The following is a 15,620-nucleotide window of genomic DNA, read 5'->3' as shown; positions in this document are numbered from 1 at the left end:
ACCACTCCACACCCGCTACTCTCCTCTCTTTTTGGGGCTGGCTGAGCCGCTGGTGGGGTCGAGGGGCCAACTTACTCAGCACCGGGCCGGGCCCCCACTTGCCAGAAAATATGGTACCATAAGGTTAAAAGACAATGGCTGGCCGAGGAGCAAAGGCAAAGACCAGACCCTGCACACTGTCATCCACAAGCACACAGGTGAATGTCTCCCACGGCTTTCAGTCTGCTCTCCGTTGGTGATTGAAGTGTGCTTCTCAATTGCAATCAAAACATTGGCTGTTCTTTTGCGTACTCCTACTAGCTTGGACACCACCCTGCATGTAGCTTGGCTGCGGGTATCATAGACACCGTTCACATAGAGAGTAAGGGCTTTATGTCACCATGCTCATACGTCACAAGTCACAGGGTGTGTTGGAGAGCATACATTCTGCTCAGTCACTTGACTGATCTACAAGAAGAAGAAAAAAAGGCATCCTAAATAACTACTCATTACGAACGATTCGTAGATGGGTCAGTCTGCTCAGTCAGTGTGGATCTCAAACACGGCCACTGGCACAGAACGGGAGCCATGGTACTAGGCCGAGTGGAAGAAGGATGTGGTGTTTGTAACGTGGGTCTATAGTCTCACCTTAGTCTCCTCTACTCTCATGGAGTCCAGTAGGTAATGGAGCAGCTCCTGGCTGTCCTGCTGCTGGTAGCCCTTAAAGCGTGGAGCCCTGGTGAGATGGAGAGAACACAGTCAGAACATATACACTCACACAGAAACCATGTCAAATGCGTACACATACGCACACTCTTGTTTAAACATAATTCTGTATTTTATTTTATTTGTTTTCTCTTTCTTTTTTTTTACAGAGATTGACAGATCTTGAGAGAGGGAGACAGTTGAGAGGGATGAAAGTTAGAGGTGGATGGCGGACCCAAAGGCAAACACAAATCAATTGGTACACCAACACCCACCCACACAGGCATGCACAAAGCAATCAACCACATGCATAAAGCAATCGGCTGTATCACTAGTGCATACAGAGACATCAATGAGAGTGGAGAAAGGCCATTATTTTTTCTCAAGGACTTTTCGTTGGTTCATCCATTCAAATTTCCTCTCCTCTCTGCAGCTTTCCGGTGCTTAAAGGCAGCCATTGTTTCATTCCCACAGCTTTCATTAAACCAGTTACGGTCACACACACATATATACATGCATACCCAGACAATGACCTCCTTCTGCCTTCGGGTGTTAAGCAAGATTCCAAGTAAAGACGATGACAATGACATACATTCATTACTTTATGGTGTACATGAGAATGTCTTTATTTTCGTGGCTAATTGTATGACCTGTGCAAGTATTTGCAAATTAAATGTGATATTGCAGGTGAAAATGGCTGTTGGGCTTACCAACGGCCTACTGTGCAAGCCAATTCAGAATTTCTTCAATAGAAAGCACTTTACTGTCTAGAGTACACATATCTCCCATCATCATTGTCATTCCCCAGCAGCACATGTAGTTCAGGGTGAAAACGCATGGCGATGGTGCCAGTGGACATCCTGCGTGTTCACGCCTCAGCACTCGTAGATGGAGCTCTCCTTGAGCCTGTCCCTGGCCACAGCAGGACAGATGTAGGGACATATGCTATGGCCAGATGGGCATCCAGGGCCAGAACCACCACCACAACCTGTTGGGCAGTGCCAGCCACACAGCCATAGAACAGGTTGGCCTGACAGGCTGGCAGGAAAGCATGCAGCTGACCCAAGAGAACCACTGACCACTCCTGACCCAACGCTATCGGAGCGCACAGGGTGATAGAGGGTGGCAAGTACATTCGTTGCCTCTTTGATATCAGTCTAGCATCTGACCATCTACAGTGGCCTGCGAAAGTATTCACCCCCCCCCTTTGGCATTTTTTTATATATTTTTTTTCCTTACAACCTGGAAATTAAATGTATTTTTTTGGCGGGTTTGTATCATTTGATTTATACAACATGCCTACCACTTTGAAGATGCAAAATGTTTTTTTTTATTATTGTGAAACAAACAAGAAATCTTGAGCATGCATAACTATTCACCCCTCCAAAGTCAATACTTTGTAGAGCCACCTTTTGCAGCAATTACAGCTGCAAGTCTCTTGGGGTATGTCTCTATAAGCTTGGCACATCTAGCCACTGGGATTTTTGCCCATTCTTCAAGGCAAAACTGCTCCAGCTCCTTCAAGTTGGATGGGTTCCGCTGGTGTACAGCAATGTTTAAGTCATACCACAGATTCTCAAATTGGATTGAGGTCTGGGCTTTGACTAAGCCCTTCCAAGACATTTAAACGTTTCCCCTTAAACCACTTGAGTGTTGCTTTAGCAGTATGCTTAGGGTCATTGTCCTGCTGGAAGATGAACCTCCGTCCCAGTCTCAAATCTCTGGAAGACAAACAGATTTCCTCAAGAATTTCCTTGTATTTAGCGCCATCCATCATTCTTTCCATTCTGACCATTTTCCCAGTCCCTGCCAATGAAAAACATCCCCGCATTATGATGCTGCCACCACCATGCTTCACTGTGGGGATGGTGTTCTCGGGGTAATGAGAGGTGTTGGGTTTGCGCCAGACATAGCATTTTCCTTGATGGCCAAAAAGCTAAATTTTTGTCTCATCTGACCAGAGTACCTTCCTCCATATGTTTGGGGAGTCTCCCACAAGCCTTTTGGTGAACACCAAATGTGATGTCTTATTTTTTTCTATAAGCAATGGCTTTTTTTCTGGACACTCTTCCGTAAAGCTCAGCTCTGTGGAGTGTACGGCTTAAAGTGGTCCTATGGACAGATACTTCAATCTCCGCTGTGGAGCTTTGCAGCTCCTTCAGGGTTATCTTTGGTCTCTTTGTTGCCTCTCTGATTAATGCCCTCCTTGCCTGGTCTGTGAGTTTTGGAGGGCAGCCCTCTCTTGGCAGGTTTGTTGTGGTGTCATATTATTTTCATTTTTTAATAATGGATTTAAATGGTGCTCCGTGGGATGTTCAAAGTTTCAGATATTTTTTATAACCCAACCCCGATCTGTACTTCTCCACAACTTTGTCCCTGACCTGTTTGGAGAGCTCCTTGGTCTTCATGGTGCTGCTTGCTTGGTGTTGCCCCTTCCTTAGTGGTGTTGCAGACTCTGGGGTCTTTCAGAAGAGGTGTATATATAATGAGATCATGTGACACTTAGATTGCACACAGGTGGACTTTATTTACAGAATTATGTGACTTCTCAAGGTAATTGGTTGCACCATATCTTATTTAGGGGCTTCATAGCAAAGGGGTGAATGCATGCCACACTTTTCTGTTTGTTTAAAAAAAAACGAAACAAGTTCTTTTTTTCATTTCATTTCACCAATTTGGACTATTTTATGGATGTCCATTACATAAAATCCAAATAAAAATCCATTGAAATTACAGGTTGTAATGCAACAAAATAGGAAAAATGCAAAGGGGATGAATACTTTTGTGAGGCACTGTATATAACAATGATCACCGTCTTGATCACTGGAATACTGGTACTTGTTCGAAGGGCGTTAGCCTACATGTCTGTACGTCCTAACCTAGTGGTTAGAGCGTTGGACTAGTAAACGGAAGGTTGCAAGTTCAAATCCCCGAGCTGACAAGGTACAAATCTGTCGTTCTGCCCCTGAACAGGCAGTTGACCCACTGTTCCTAGGCCGTCATTGAAAATAAGAATTTGTTCTTAACTGACTTGCCTAGTAAAATAAAGGTAAAATTTAAATTTTAACGCCCCTGAGCAGCTCACCACATAGAAATGTGTCCTCCTAAAAGGCATTGTAGGGGCTCCATTGTCCCAGGTTTGGCATCCTGATCCGATGTCATATCCTCTCTACATACAGGCCAATGACCCATCCAGATTGGCCTGCAATGCAAATGAAACCAAATGATTTACCCATTTGAACCGGTGAACCATTCTTCCTGGCGTGCTCCCAAACCCAATCAGAACAGAGGTATTCATCCTCTAACTGGCAGCAGAGTGGATGGGCCTACAGTCTGGGTCATCTCTGCCATGTGCTGATGGATGTTGACGTCTAGCCCCAGAATGGGTGACGGGAGCTGGGGGAGAGATGAATGGCCACCTGCCCCCAACACAGGGCATGAGTAGGAGGTCTAGAGGACCAACTCAGCCCCCCTTCTCTACCTCTGTCCCTTTGCCCTCTCTCTGCCACACGCAAGAGGGGCGGAGGGGGGGGGGGGGATCACATATGTCCCTCATTTCATTCCCTTTAAAGATGCCAAAACATATAATGGAATATCTTCCTTCAAATGTGTACAAAATGAGTGTTGGGTTTTAAAGCATGTTTTCTTATCATATGACCAACTTGTCTGAATACTTAAGCTGTTAGCTTGCCACCTCTTTTGTATCCTGTGCAAAGGAAGTGTAAGTGCTTATCTAACAGCTCAAAGACAAAGCGGGTCGGACTGGTGCAGGATCTGGTCGGCACACAGTGATAATCGGGATTAAAAGACAGACAGAGGCACGCAGCAGTCTTGGGGTATTTTGTTCCGGGAAAGGAGCACGGAGCAACGATGGGTGAGAGGCAGACGAGCAGCTCCAATGGGATCAGTGGGAACGGGGCAGTCTAGAAGCTCATCCCAGAGGAAGAGAGGCAGAAGGGCCCTGTAGCGCTGTTCCCAATCTGGCCCTGACCAATGCAGACAGCTGCGGTGCTAATACAATTAACAGCGGATGAGTTAGTACCAGACGCAAGGCAACCCCGGCACGTTGCACCACCTCGACAGGCAGAGGGGTGCCTACACACTGCCACACACACATTCAATACAACAAACTCAGCAAAAAAAGTAATGTCCCTTTTTCAGGACCCTGTCTTTCAAAGATAATTCTTAAAAATCCAAATAACTTGACAGATCATTGTAAAGGGATTAAACACAGTTTCCCATGCTTGTTCAATGAACCCTAAACAATTAATGAACATGCACCTGTGAAACGGTCGTTAAGACACTAACAGCTTACAGACGGTAGACAATTAAGGTCACAGGTAATTTAAAACTTAGGACACTAAAGAGGCGTTTCTACTGACTCAAAAACACCAAAAGAAAGATGCCCAGGGTCCCTGCTCATCTGCGTGAACGTGCCTTAGGCATGCTGCAAGGAGGCATGAGGACAGCAGATGTGGCCAGGGCAATGAATTGCAATGTCCGTACTGTGAGACGCCTAAGACAGAGCTACAGGGAGACTGGACGGACAGCTGATCTTCCTCGCAGTGGCAGACCATGTGTAACAATACCTGCATAGGATCGGTACATCTGAACATCACACCTGTGGGATGAACATATCAACAACAACTGCCCGAGTTACACCAAGAATGCACAATCCCTCCATCAGTGCTCAGACTGGGGCAGTGTGTCAGAACATTATCGGACTGAGCTTGTTGTCATTGCAGGCAATCTCAAAGCTATGGTTTACAGGGAAGACATCCTCCTCCCTCATGTTGTACCCTTTCTGCAGGCTCCTCCTGACATGACCCTCCAACATGACGATGCCACCAGGGGCCTCCCACTCCACCGGGGCCTTCCACTCCTCTTTCCATTCTGGTTAGGGCTAGTTTGCGCTGTTCTGTGAAGGGAGTAGTACACAGCGTTTTACAAGATCTTCAGTTTCTTGGCAATTTCTCGCATGGAATAGCCTTCATTTCTTAGAACAAGAATAGGCTGATGAGTTTCAGAAGAAAGGTCTTTGTTTCTGGCCAGTTTGCGCCTGTAATCGAATCCACAAATGCTGATGCTCCAGATACTCAACTAGTCTAAAGAAGGGCAGTTTTATTGCTTCTTTAATCAGACAACAGTTTTCAGCTGTACTAACAATTGCAAAAGAGTTTTCTAATGATCAATTAACCTTTTAAAGTGATAAACTTGGATTAGCTAACACAACGTGCCATTGGAACACAGGAGTGATGGTTGCTGATAATGGGCCTCTATACGCCTATGTAGATATTCCATAAAAAATCCGCCATTTACAACATTAACAATGTCTACACTGTATTTCTGATCAATTTGATGTTATTTTAAAATGGACAAAAGATGTGCTTTTCTTTCAAAAACAAGGACATTTCTAAGTGACCCCCAAACTTTTGAACGGTAGTGTACATTGAGTCGCTTTCCCATTGACACACACGTTCGTATAATAAAAGCCACTTATCTATCCAGCACAAGCATGTAAAAAAAACACTCATCTATTAACCATGTAAAAAAATCAACACTTATCTGACTTATAGAACACACTGGCTCATATGTAATTACATTCACAGTGTCACAGCGCCACAAGCAAGACATTTCTAAAAAGAAAAGACATTCCTTTTAATAAGTGTAGGTCTATTTCTTAGCGACGTCTCGCTCTTCTGCCATACTCACATCACTGAATGCAGCTTTTTATCCACCTCCCTACACGTATGAGTGCATTGAATCCTTTTCATTCATTCACGTATAGACTACTCCTCACAAGGACAGACAAAAGCGTGATATGGAACATCAGAAATGGAATGAATGCCCTGTATAGGCAGCTGCAGCTCTGTGGACATTATTTATCAGGCATTGTGAGACCAGCTGAATGTGACCTTCCTCTGCGAATGCCTGGTCTTCAATGCTTCACCGGCAGGAGATCGTCCATGCATGTACAGACCTGTGTGGCCATGTGCCTTTGTGTGGCTGCCTGCTAGAGATGTGGCCCATTGTTGTACCCTGCTATTTTCCTAATGCGTTGGACTTACACACAGGTTGGTAGAAACAGACTACAAGTAATGAAAGAAGGTCAGTCAGTGTGTATGTGTGTGTGTGTGTGTTTGCGGAGTGCATTTGTGCAAGTGTGTGTGTTCGTATTGTGTATCTACAATTTTATAAGGAAAATGGGGGGTAAAAGTGTTCCCGTGTAAGCATACGCAAGCTTTGCTGACAGCCCAAAGTCATATGACAATTTACATCAGAATAAATTGTAGCGCTTTTTCCTCTCATGCACCATACACACATCCCCCACCACAGCAGCATAGGCCCAGTTGGCGGGTCTGGGTACAAGCTGAGTCTCTCACTGGCACCAGATACAGTGTGTGGTGTTGACCTTCCAAACCGCTGGGCCTGGCGCTGGTCCGAGCCTGACCCGTCCAGCTGGCGCAGGAGGCCTGGCTTTGGGTATAGCAGGGCAGCCAGAAGGGCAGGCCAGGCAGGGAGTGACTCAGCTGGTCAAGGGTGAACACAACACAACACACACTAGGCTCAATCTTCCTTAAATACCAAGGACAAACACATCCTATCCAAGTAGCCAGTTTAACAAAACAGTGTGTTGTTAAGCAACTAGGGTGCACATTCCCAGGTCAGGGCCGTCAACCAGCCGCTGAGCTACGAGACCTCGGGTAATAAAGACGAGGATTGGACATGCACACATCCTAGTGTGTACATGGCTTTATCCATCCCGAAGGTCAACACGCCGCGGGAGAAATATCATAAAACAGCATCAGGAGAATGTCCCTGTATAGAGGAGCGACTCTTGACCCTGCCCCACTGACATGCAGTTACAGACAGAATGAGGAGGGAGGTGTAGAGTTTGTCTGTTAAGGACGGGAGAGCGATGGCAAGTCATAGGTGTGCGTGGAGACATGGAATGAGGTGTGTAGCATGTGCATTTGATTGTGTCGAGTCAATTTGTGCATGGAAGAAGGGTTTGAATAAAGGCATGCGTCGGTGTTATGTGCATGTGAGCGTGAGGAATGAAGTGAGGTCCACTGGGTGAACGTGTGTTGGTGCACGTGCATGCGTGTTGTGCCTATGTGCACGCCCGGCTGAGTGCATGTGCGCTGCAGGGTGAGGTGGTACCAGGTGAGGGGTGGCGTTGCTCTCACACTCACACACACTTGGGCAGATGAAAAGGCCAGGTGCTTGGACACACCAGAGGCACCCAGCCGGCCGACAGTCTCCGCGCTCCAGCCCCCCGAACGTTCCCCATCCCACCCAGACACAGCCGACTGTACAGAGCCCGGTCCTACCTAACCCAACAGGCTCCACACACCACAGCCAGCCTGGGCCAAACCAGCCGTTCAGCATGTTCCAACAACAAGAGCCAACCAACCATTCACTACACGTTTAAAGAGAGACCTAACCAACCGTTCAGCATGTTCAGAGGGGACCGTGTTCATAAGCTTTCGCCATGAAACTGGGAGGGCTGCCTGGGCCAGCCACTCAGCCGGTTTACCATGCTCAGGTTCAAACACCTACACAGGTGGTGCGGTGTGTTAAAGAGAACAAGGACATGCCATGCTGTTTTGATTGCAGCTGGAAGCAGAGTGCACCAGAGCCATTTTGTGCAGTGAGGTCTGTTGTTCGTTCCGTGTGGAGTTCGTTGGTGTCAATGGCTTTAGTGTTGAGCAGCGTTGGGAAGCAGGGTGGACTGAAGACTGGATGGACCAGGTGCTGGTAGGGTCCAGCAGGTTGAGACATTCTCTTCTCTGAAGTGGTCGCCATGGCAGCTTGACAACAGGGCAGGTAAAAGCTGTGGCCCCTGCCTGTATAGTGTGGTTGACTGTTGCCACTGCAATGGAGAAGTGCCAGACCAGTTGGGGCACGCTGACCTCGATCCTTGGGAGCAGGGCAGCTTGTCTGCATATGAGGCTGTGTCCAACATTGATGCATCGCCAACGCTGCAACCACGGTGCAATGTTTCTGCGCAGCGGTGATTCCATCACTCAAGTAAGGAAGAATTGATGGCAACGAAAGCTATTGATATCTCTTGGTGATCAAGTTTGTCATTAGTACACAATGGAAGAGAACATAATTATGAAAGCTTTAGCCAACCTTTTACAGGTCTGTAGTGCCTCCTCTGGCACCCTACAGGGCAGCCCTCATATGTTCTTTTCATAACATATATTTTAGCATGGACCAGCACAGGAAGCAGGTTAAGTCCACACCCATGGCTATACAATAGCCTGTACTGGGTTCTGGCACCATCAACACCAATGCTGCGAGATGGCCAAAACATAAAATAAAGGCAAATGTGTAGACTTACTTCTGGCAGAGCTGGTTGAAAAGGATCTTGGGGTTGGCAGGGCCCTTCCCAGACTCCTTCACGCTGTGTAGGAAGAGGAACATGGCCGAGGTCAGGGGCTCTGGGCTGGGCAGAGTCACCGTCAACGCCCCCTGAAGGAAGACCCCAGGAAAGGAGAGAGCGAGCGAGAGAACATATGAGTGTTAGACAAGGCATGTATTTCATACATTGTTGCACTACCACGGAAAGGCTGAAGGGGCTCGACTGCATTTTACAGATGACTGGAGAAGTGGGGGGTGGGCTACAACATGACATAAGGGTTATTTACGATAGCCTGTATGCTAATAATAAAAAGAACCACCCATATAGACAGTAATAAGTGGCTTCCTGTGCCATGTACAATAAAAGACTACAGTGGTGGACTGGACCACGCCAAGCGGATGAGGGTGGAACGTACCACGTTTGACTCGGCAGGGGGGCAGATCTTCAGCTTGTGTCCCTTCTCCTTCACATCCTGTATCAGGTCGTTCAGCATGTGAGTCTGGGACAGATTCTGATGGACAGAAATCAGCTGTTACTAACAATTTACCATTAATTTAGTCATCGTTTTCCCCTGCATGGACAGGACAGAATAATTTCTGATCAGTTAGAAGAATCATGAATTAACATCTTCCTGCACTTCTTCCTTTTTATTTCATCATCCCTTCACAACAACAAAAAAGATAAAAACTGAAAAATATTACAAATGCAAAAAAAACTGGAAAGTCTACAATTGAAAACATCTCTTAATTCTGAGAAACTGGCAGGTGTTAGCCTAAATACCATTATGCTAAAGAAGCCCTTTCCAAAGAAACGATGAGCTGTGACTGAAACACAGAAAGGATTGCCCAGAGCCACCATTGTCCCATCATATTACTGCAGCATCTCTTTCTTCCCTTTCAAGCGACAGTTGTTTTGTCACATCCTGGCAATGAAGACAGTTGCTATGGAAAAGACACAATGACTTCAGCAGTGTGAGCTTTCTCTCTGACAATTATGTTGTTTCACCAGCAAAATTGCAATTTTGAAGGAGACAATGAGAATAGAAAGAGACAGAAAAAGAAAACGTGTAAAGAAAGAATGTTCGGTCTGGTTTCAATCACAAGAGAACTCCAGAAGGTGATTAACAAAATGGCAGAAAACGGAAAGGGAATGTAAGTTTCAAATCCCCAAGACCAGACAGCCAATACGCACTGCAACATAGAGAATGTGTTCCATACTAGTCCTATTCTCCTGTGGATAGATGAGTCACACATATGCATTTAAAATACCCTTGTACTATATATGCATAACTTGACCTTGCCTATACAGCTGTATTGTAATGACATAAAACAAATATGACCGATGGCATTATGGCAGAACCTGTTTATATGTGTTGCCGATGCCTGGTATGTTGTGGTATTTTACTGTAGGGAGGAGCAGCACTTGACATGGCAGTTGGTAGTTTGACTAGCCGCCATGTTTACAGTACACCGTTCCCTAGACCAGGGCTTCCCACGCCACATCTATTTCTATGGGCACAAGCCCTGTTTATGACACCTCTCTTGTTGGGGGAGAGAAAATGTTGCAAGTTTAAAGCTCATTTCCAGCAATTCCACACATTTTGTTATAGGGTGCAGACAACATGTTGCCGTTTTAAAGCTAATCTTCTTGCAATTCTATACATTTTGCCATGCTTAATGTTTATTCATGTGATATTTGAGCGACTCAAACATTAGAAAAAAAATCTATGGGCTAACAAACCTAGCAAGAAAGTGTTAGCGGACATGAGCTAGTTGATCTGGACATTTCTGACAAGTTAGAAATAGCTCTGTAAGGTATGCAATGACTTTCATTACACCATGACCTCGACATGACCTTATCCCTATGGTTGCATTCCATAAGCAGCCGCACCAGTGACGTAATGTTTACGGTATACAAACCAATCTCATAATGACAGCACCTGCATAACTGCGTTAAAGAAGCAGGTGTTTCCGAGGTTGTTGATGCCTTTGACCAGGACCAGTGTGCAGTTGTTGACCGGACTCTTCCCTCTGGACTGGTCTGCATAGTCGCTGGGCTCCTCTTTAAGCTTGATCATTTTCGATGTGGTTCCTGCAAGGCACAAAGAGGAAGGATTGTTTAACTCCAATACACAAGGTTTTTGTCATTTTTAAACTCTAGACTAGAATCGAGTACTCGTGCCTAACTCAAGGTTTTGTATTCGATTACTAATGAGTGCCTGACATTTTCAAATGCAACTATTAAGCAGGTGAAATGTACAGTGCATTCAGAAAGTATTCAGACCCCTTGACTTTTTCCACATTGTTACATTAGTCTTATTCTAAAATGGATTAAACAGTCCCCCCCCATCAATCTACACACAAACCCCATAATGACAAAGCAAAAAGGCTTACATTTTTTGGGGAGCAATATCACATTTACATAAGTATTCAGATCCTTTACTCAGTACATTGTCGAAGCACCTTTGGCAGCGATTACAGCCTAGAGTCCTCTAGGGTATGACGCTACAAGCTTGGGACACATGTATTTGAGTTTCTCCCATTCTCCTCTGCAGATATTCTCAAGCTCTGTCAGGCTATTTTCAGAGATGGTCAAATCAGGTTAAAGTCCTGGCTCTGGCTGGGCCGCTCGAGGACATTCAGAGACTTGGCACGAAGCCACTCCTGCGTTGCCTTCGCTGTGTGTTTAGTGTCGTCGTCCTATTGGAAAGTGAATATTCACCCCAGTCTGAGGTCCTGAGCGCTCTGGAGCAGATTTTCATCAAGAATCTCTATATACTTTGCTCCGTTCATCTTTCCCTCAATCCTGACTAGTCTCCCAGTCCCTGCCGCTGAAAAACATCCCGACAGCATGATGCTGCCACCACCATGCTTCACCGTAGGGATGGTGCCAGGTTTCCTCCAGACGTGACATTTGGCATTCAGGTCAACGAGTTCAATCTTGGTTTCATCAGACCAGAAAATCTTGTTTCTCATGGTCCTTTAGGTGCCTTTTGACAAACCCCAAGCGTGCTATATTTGTATTTATTATGGATCCCCATTAGCTTCTGCCAAGGCCATATCTACAATGCAAAATCCATGCGTACGTGTGTGTATAGTGCGTATGTTGTCATGTGTTTGTATGCATGTGTCTGTGCCTGTGTTTGTGTTACTTCATGATTCATGATTCTACTGCTTGCATCAGTTACCTGATGTGGAATAGAGTTCCATGTAGTCATGGCTCTATGTAGTACTGTGCGCCTCCCATAGTCTGTTCTGGACTTGGGGACTGTGAAGAGACCTCCGGTTGCATGTCTTGTGGGGTATGCATGAGTGTCTGAGTTGTGTGCTTGTATTTTAAACAGACAACCATTTTGAGCCATGAGAGATTGACATGCATGTCATTAATGTTAGCTCTCTGTGTACTTTTAAGGGCCAGCAGTGCTGCCCTGTTCTGAGCCAACTGCAATTTTCCCAAGTCCCTCTTTGTGGCACCTGACCATACGACTGAACAGTATTCCAGATGTGACAAAATCAGGGCCTGTAGGACCTGCCTTGTTGATAGTGTTGTTAAGAAGGCATAGAAAGGCATAGAAATGCTTTATTATGGACAGACATCTCCCCATCCTAGTTACTGTTGTATCAATATGTTTTGACCATGAAAGTTTACAATCAAGGGTAACTCCCAGCAGTTTAGTCATCTCAACTCGCTCAACTTCCACATTATTCATTACGAGAGGTAGTTGAGGTTTAGAGTTTATTGAATGATTTGTCCCAAACACAATGCTTTTAGTTTTGGAAATATTTTTTACTAACTTATTTAGTGCTACCCATTCAGAAACTAACTGCAGCGCTTTGTTAAGTGTTTCAGTCATTTCAGTTGCTGTAGTAGCTATCATGTATAGTGTTGAGTCATCCGCATACATAGACACACTGGCCTTACTCAATGTGATAAATTAGCCATCTTGATTCAATGAATGATGGAGCCGTGTTGGCTTTTTTCCCCAAAATTGAATTTAAGGTGCTCCAAAGCTTTTTACTATCAGTCTTAATATCATTTATCTTTGTTTCATAGTTTAGTTATTTTATTTTGCTTAGTCACATGATTTCTTAATTTGCAGTACATCTGCCAATCAGTTGGGCTGCCACACTTATTTGCCATTCCTTTTGCCTCATCCCTCTCAACCATACCATTTTTAAATTCCTCATCAATCCAATGGGTTTTAACAGTTTTTACAGTCATTTTCTTAATGAGTGGGTGCTTATTAGTATCTGGAAAAAGCAATTTAATAAATGTGTCAAGTGCAGCGTCTGGTTGCTCCTCATTACACACCACAGACAAGCAAATATTCTTTACATCATCAACATATGAATCACTACACAACTTATTGTATGACCTCTTATACACTATATTAGGCCCAGCCTTTGGAACTTTGGTATTCCTAGATATGGCTACTATATTATGATCACTACATCCTATGGATTTGGATACTGATTTCAAGCAAATTTCTGCAGCATTAGTAAAGATGTGATCAATACATGTTGATGATTTAATTCCTGTGCTGTTTGTAACTACCCTGGTAGGTTGACTGACAACCTGATCCAGGTTGCAGGCACTGGTTACAGTTTGAAGTTTTTTCCTGAGTGGGCAGCTTGATGAGAGCCAGTTAATATTTAAAATCACCCAGAAAATATACTTCTCGGTTGATATCACATACATTATCAAGCATTTCACACATATTATCCAGAAACTAACTGTTAGCACTTAGTGGTTGTCAGGAGAATTCTATACTCCTGTTCATTTACCAATTCAATTAGATTACCCGTAGTCTGTTATATCAGGATTTGTAAGATACTAATAGAAAAGAAAACAGACTGAGGCCCAGTCTACCAAGGTTAAATGTTTATTCACAGAAAGTTCTGACGTATACAGTACAGGACCTTCAATTTATAGTGACATGCATACTTCCACACCAACCATCAAATCCGCCCGCCAAATGAGCCTAGGAGAGTATGTGAGAATAGTGTCTGCCTATCCTCCCCTAAGATAGGGAGAGACCTGGGACTGGGAAGTTCTCAGTGTCCCAGCCAAGGTCGCCCCGGATCTGGCTCAGACAGATAGTCTGTTCTCAAAACACTAGACACATTGTTCCCAAAACATTGATTCTGACTAAAACCACATACAGTATTATAATATAATCATCAAATGAGTCTAACCCTTACAACACATGTATTATAATCATCTAATGATTCAAATTAATTTCATACAATCACATGGTTTCAGACCTATGGTTTCAGGACTGTAACATTCTAATCATTTATTAAAACATATTTCCTTGTCAGTGGTCTATAGCAGCTTCCCATTAGAATGGGTTTTAGGTGAGGCAGATGAACCTGTAGCCATATTACTTCAGCAGTATCGAACATTAGATCTTCTCTAAGCTTTACAGGAATGTGGTTATTTATATAGACAGCAAACACCGCCCTCGTTGGAATTTCTGTATTTTCGGTAAATGTTATAACCATGTATTGCTACCAATGTAGTACCAATGTCAACTCAAAGATGTGTATTTTTTTTTTATTGAATCTTTATTTAACTAGGCAAGTCAGTTAAGAACAAATTCTTATTTACAATGACGGCCTACCAAAAGGCCTCCTGCAGGGACGGGGGCCTGGGATTAAAATAAATAAATAAATAAATAAATACAATATAAATATAGGACAAAACACACATCACAACAAGAGAGACAACACAGAGATAGTCAGAATATGAATGTCATCTGTTACAAGCAGGTTATTGACTTCATGGACCGGCATCTGTCATAGAACAGTCGGAAGCAGCCTTGTGATGTCCTGTACTCGTACTCCTGGATAGCACAGGTTTTTTGCCTTGGGAACAGAGATGTTTCTCACCATAGAGCTGCCTATGATTACAGCTGGCGATGTTAAATGGGTTGGTCTCTCAGGCAGCCTCACGGTCTGATGAGGGTGGGAGCTCCGAGGATCTGAACCCGAGGTAGAAGCCACAGGAGAGGGGAGACAGAACACAGGACAAAGACGCAGGTACCTCCGGATCCGATCTTGAATGGGAAGCCCTCAAGGAAGAAAGGCGCTGGAACATCTGGATCCAGGGCGGCAAAGCTGTTCCTGGTCTGTGTCAGGTCCGGGCTCAACATCTCCAAGGAAACCCCTGTTGCCAGAGGACACCGTCTTCGACTTCCACGGCGAGTTGGGCCGAGAAGAGCTCTGTTCTAGGGTGAAGGGGGAAACCCTTTCGGGGATGGAACCCTGCTGAGCACCGGCAAGTCGACTGTGGAGAGCCGACACGGCGGCGACACTTCCACCAGACCAGAGCGGCGTCCGGCTACTGGGGTGGAAGAAAACGAAAATGTAGGCGGGCGTGGATTCCCCATTAGCTTGTGTAAGGTTTGCTACTTGCTTGCTAAGAGTAGCCGCTTCGCCCCTGTAGTCCTCCGCAAGCAAGCAGTTGCTACATTGAAAGTCAGCGCGGTCCACATTGTCACGGAACAAAGCAAACACAGCTCCTGCAGTGCTGGCCATGTTCAATAGCAATCTCCAATTGAGCC

General features: G+C 44.9%; 1 protein-coding gene across 2 annotated transcripts in view; it reads right to left on the bottom strand.

The window, feature by feature from the left end:
- usp45 (ubiquitin specific peptidase 45) overlaps nucleotides 1-15,620 on the bottom strand; it is a 45,659-nt gene that overhangs the window by 8,424 nt on the left and 21,615 nt on the right. For both annotated transcript variants that reach the window (XM_020452561.2, XM_031792501.1), the window contains exons 6-9: nucleotides 10,995-11,146; nucleotides 9,471-9,566; nucleotides 9,035-9,165; nucleotides 628-715 (exon numbers count right to left, since the gene is read on the bottom strand). In XM_020452561.2, coding sequence (XP_020308150.1) covers nucleotides 628-715; nucleotides 9,035-9,165; nucleotides 9,471-9,566; nucleotides 10,995-11,146 — 467 coding nt within the window. The remainder of the gene's footprint in view (nucleotides 1-627; nucleotides 716-9,034; nucleotides 9,166-9,470; nucleotides 9,567-10,994; nucleotides 11,147-15,620) is intronic.

The sequence above is a fragment of the Oncorhynchus kisutch genome, linkage group LG2 (assembly GCF_002021735.2).
Source record: "Oncorhynchus kisutch isolate 150728-3 linkage group LG2, Okis_V2, whole genome shotgun sequence".
NCBI lineage: Eukaryota > Metazoa > Chordata > Actinopteri > Salmoniformes > Salmonidae > Oncorhynchus > Oncorhynchus kisutch.
This window is presented reverse-complemented; position numbering and strand designations above follow the sequence as displayed.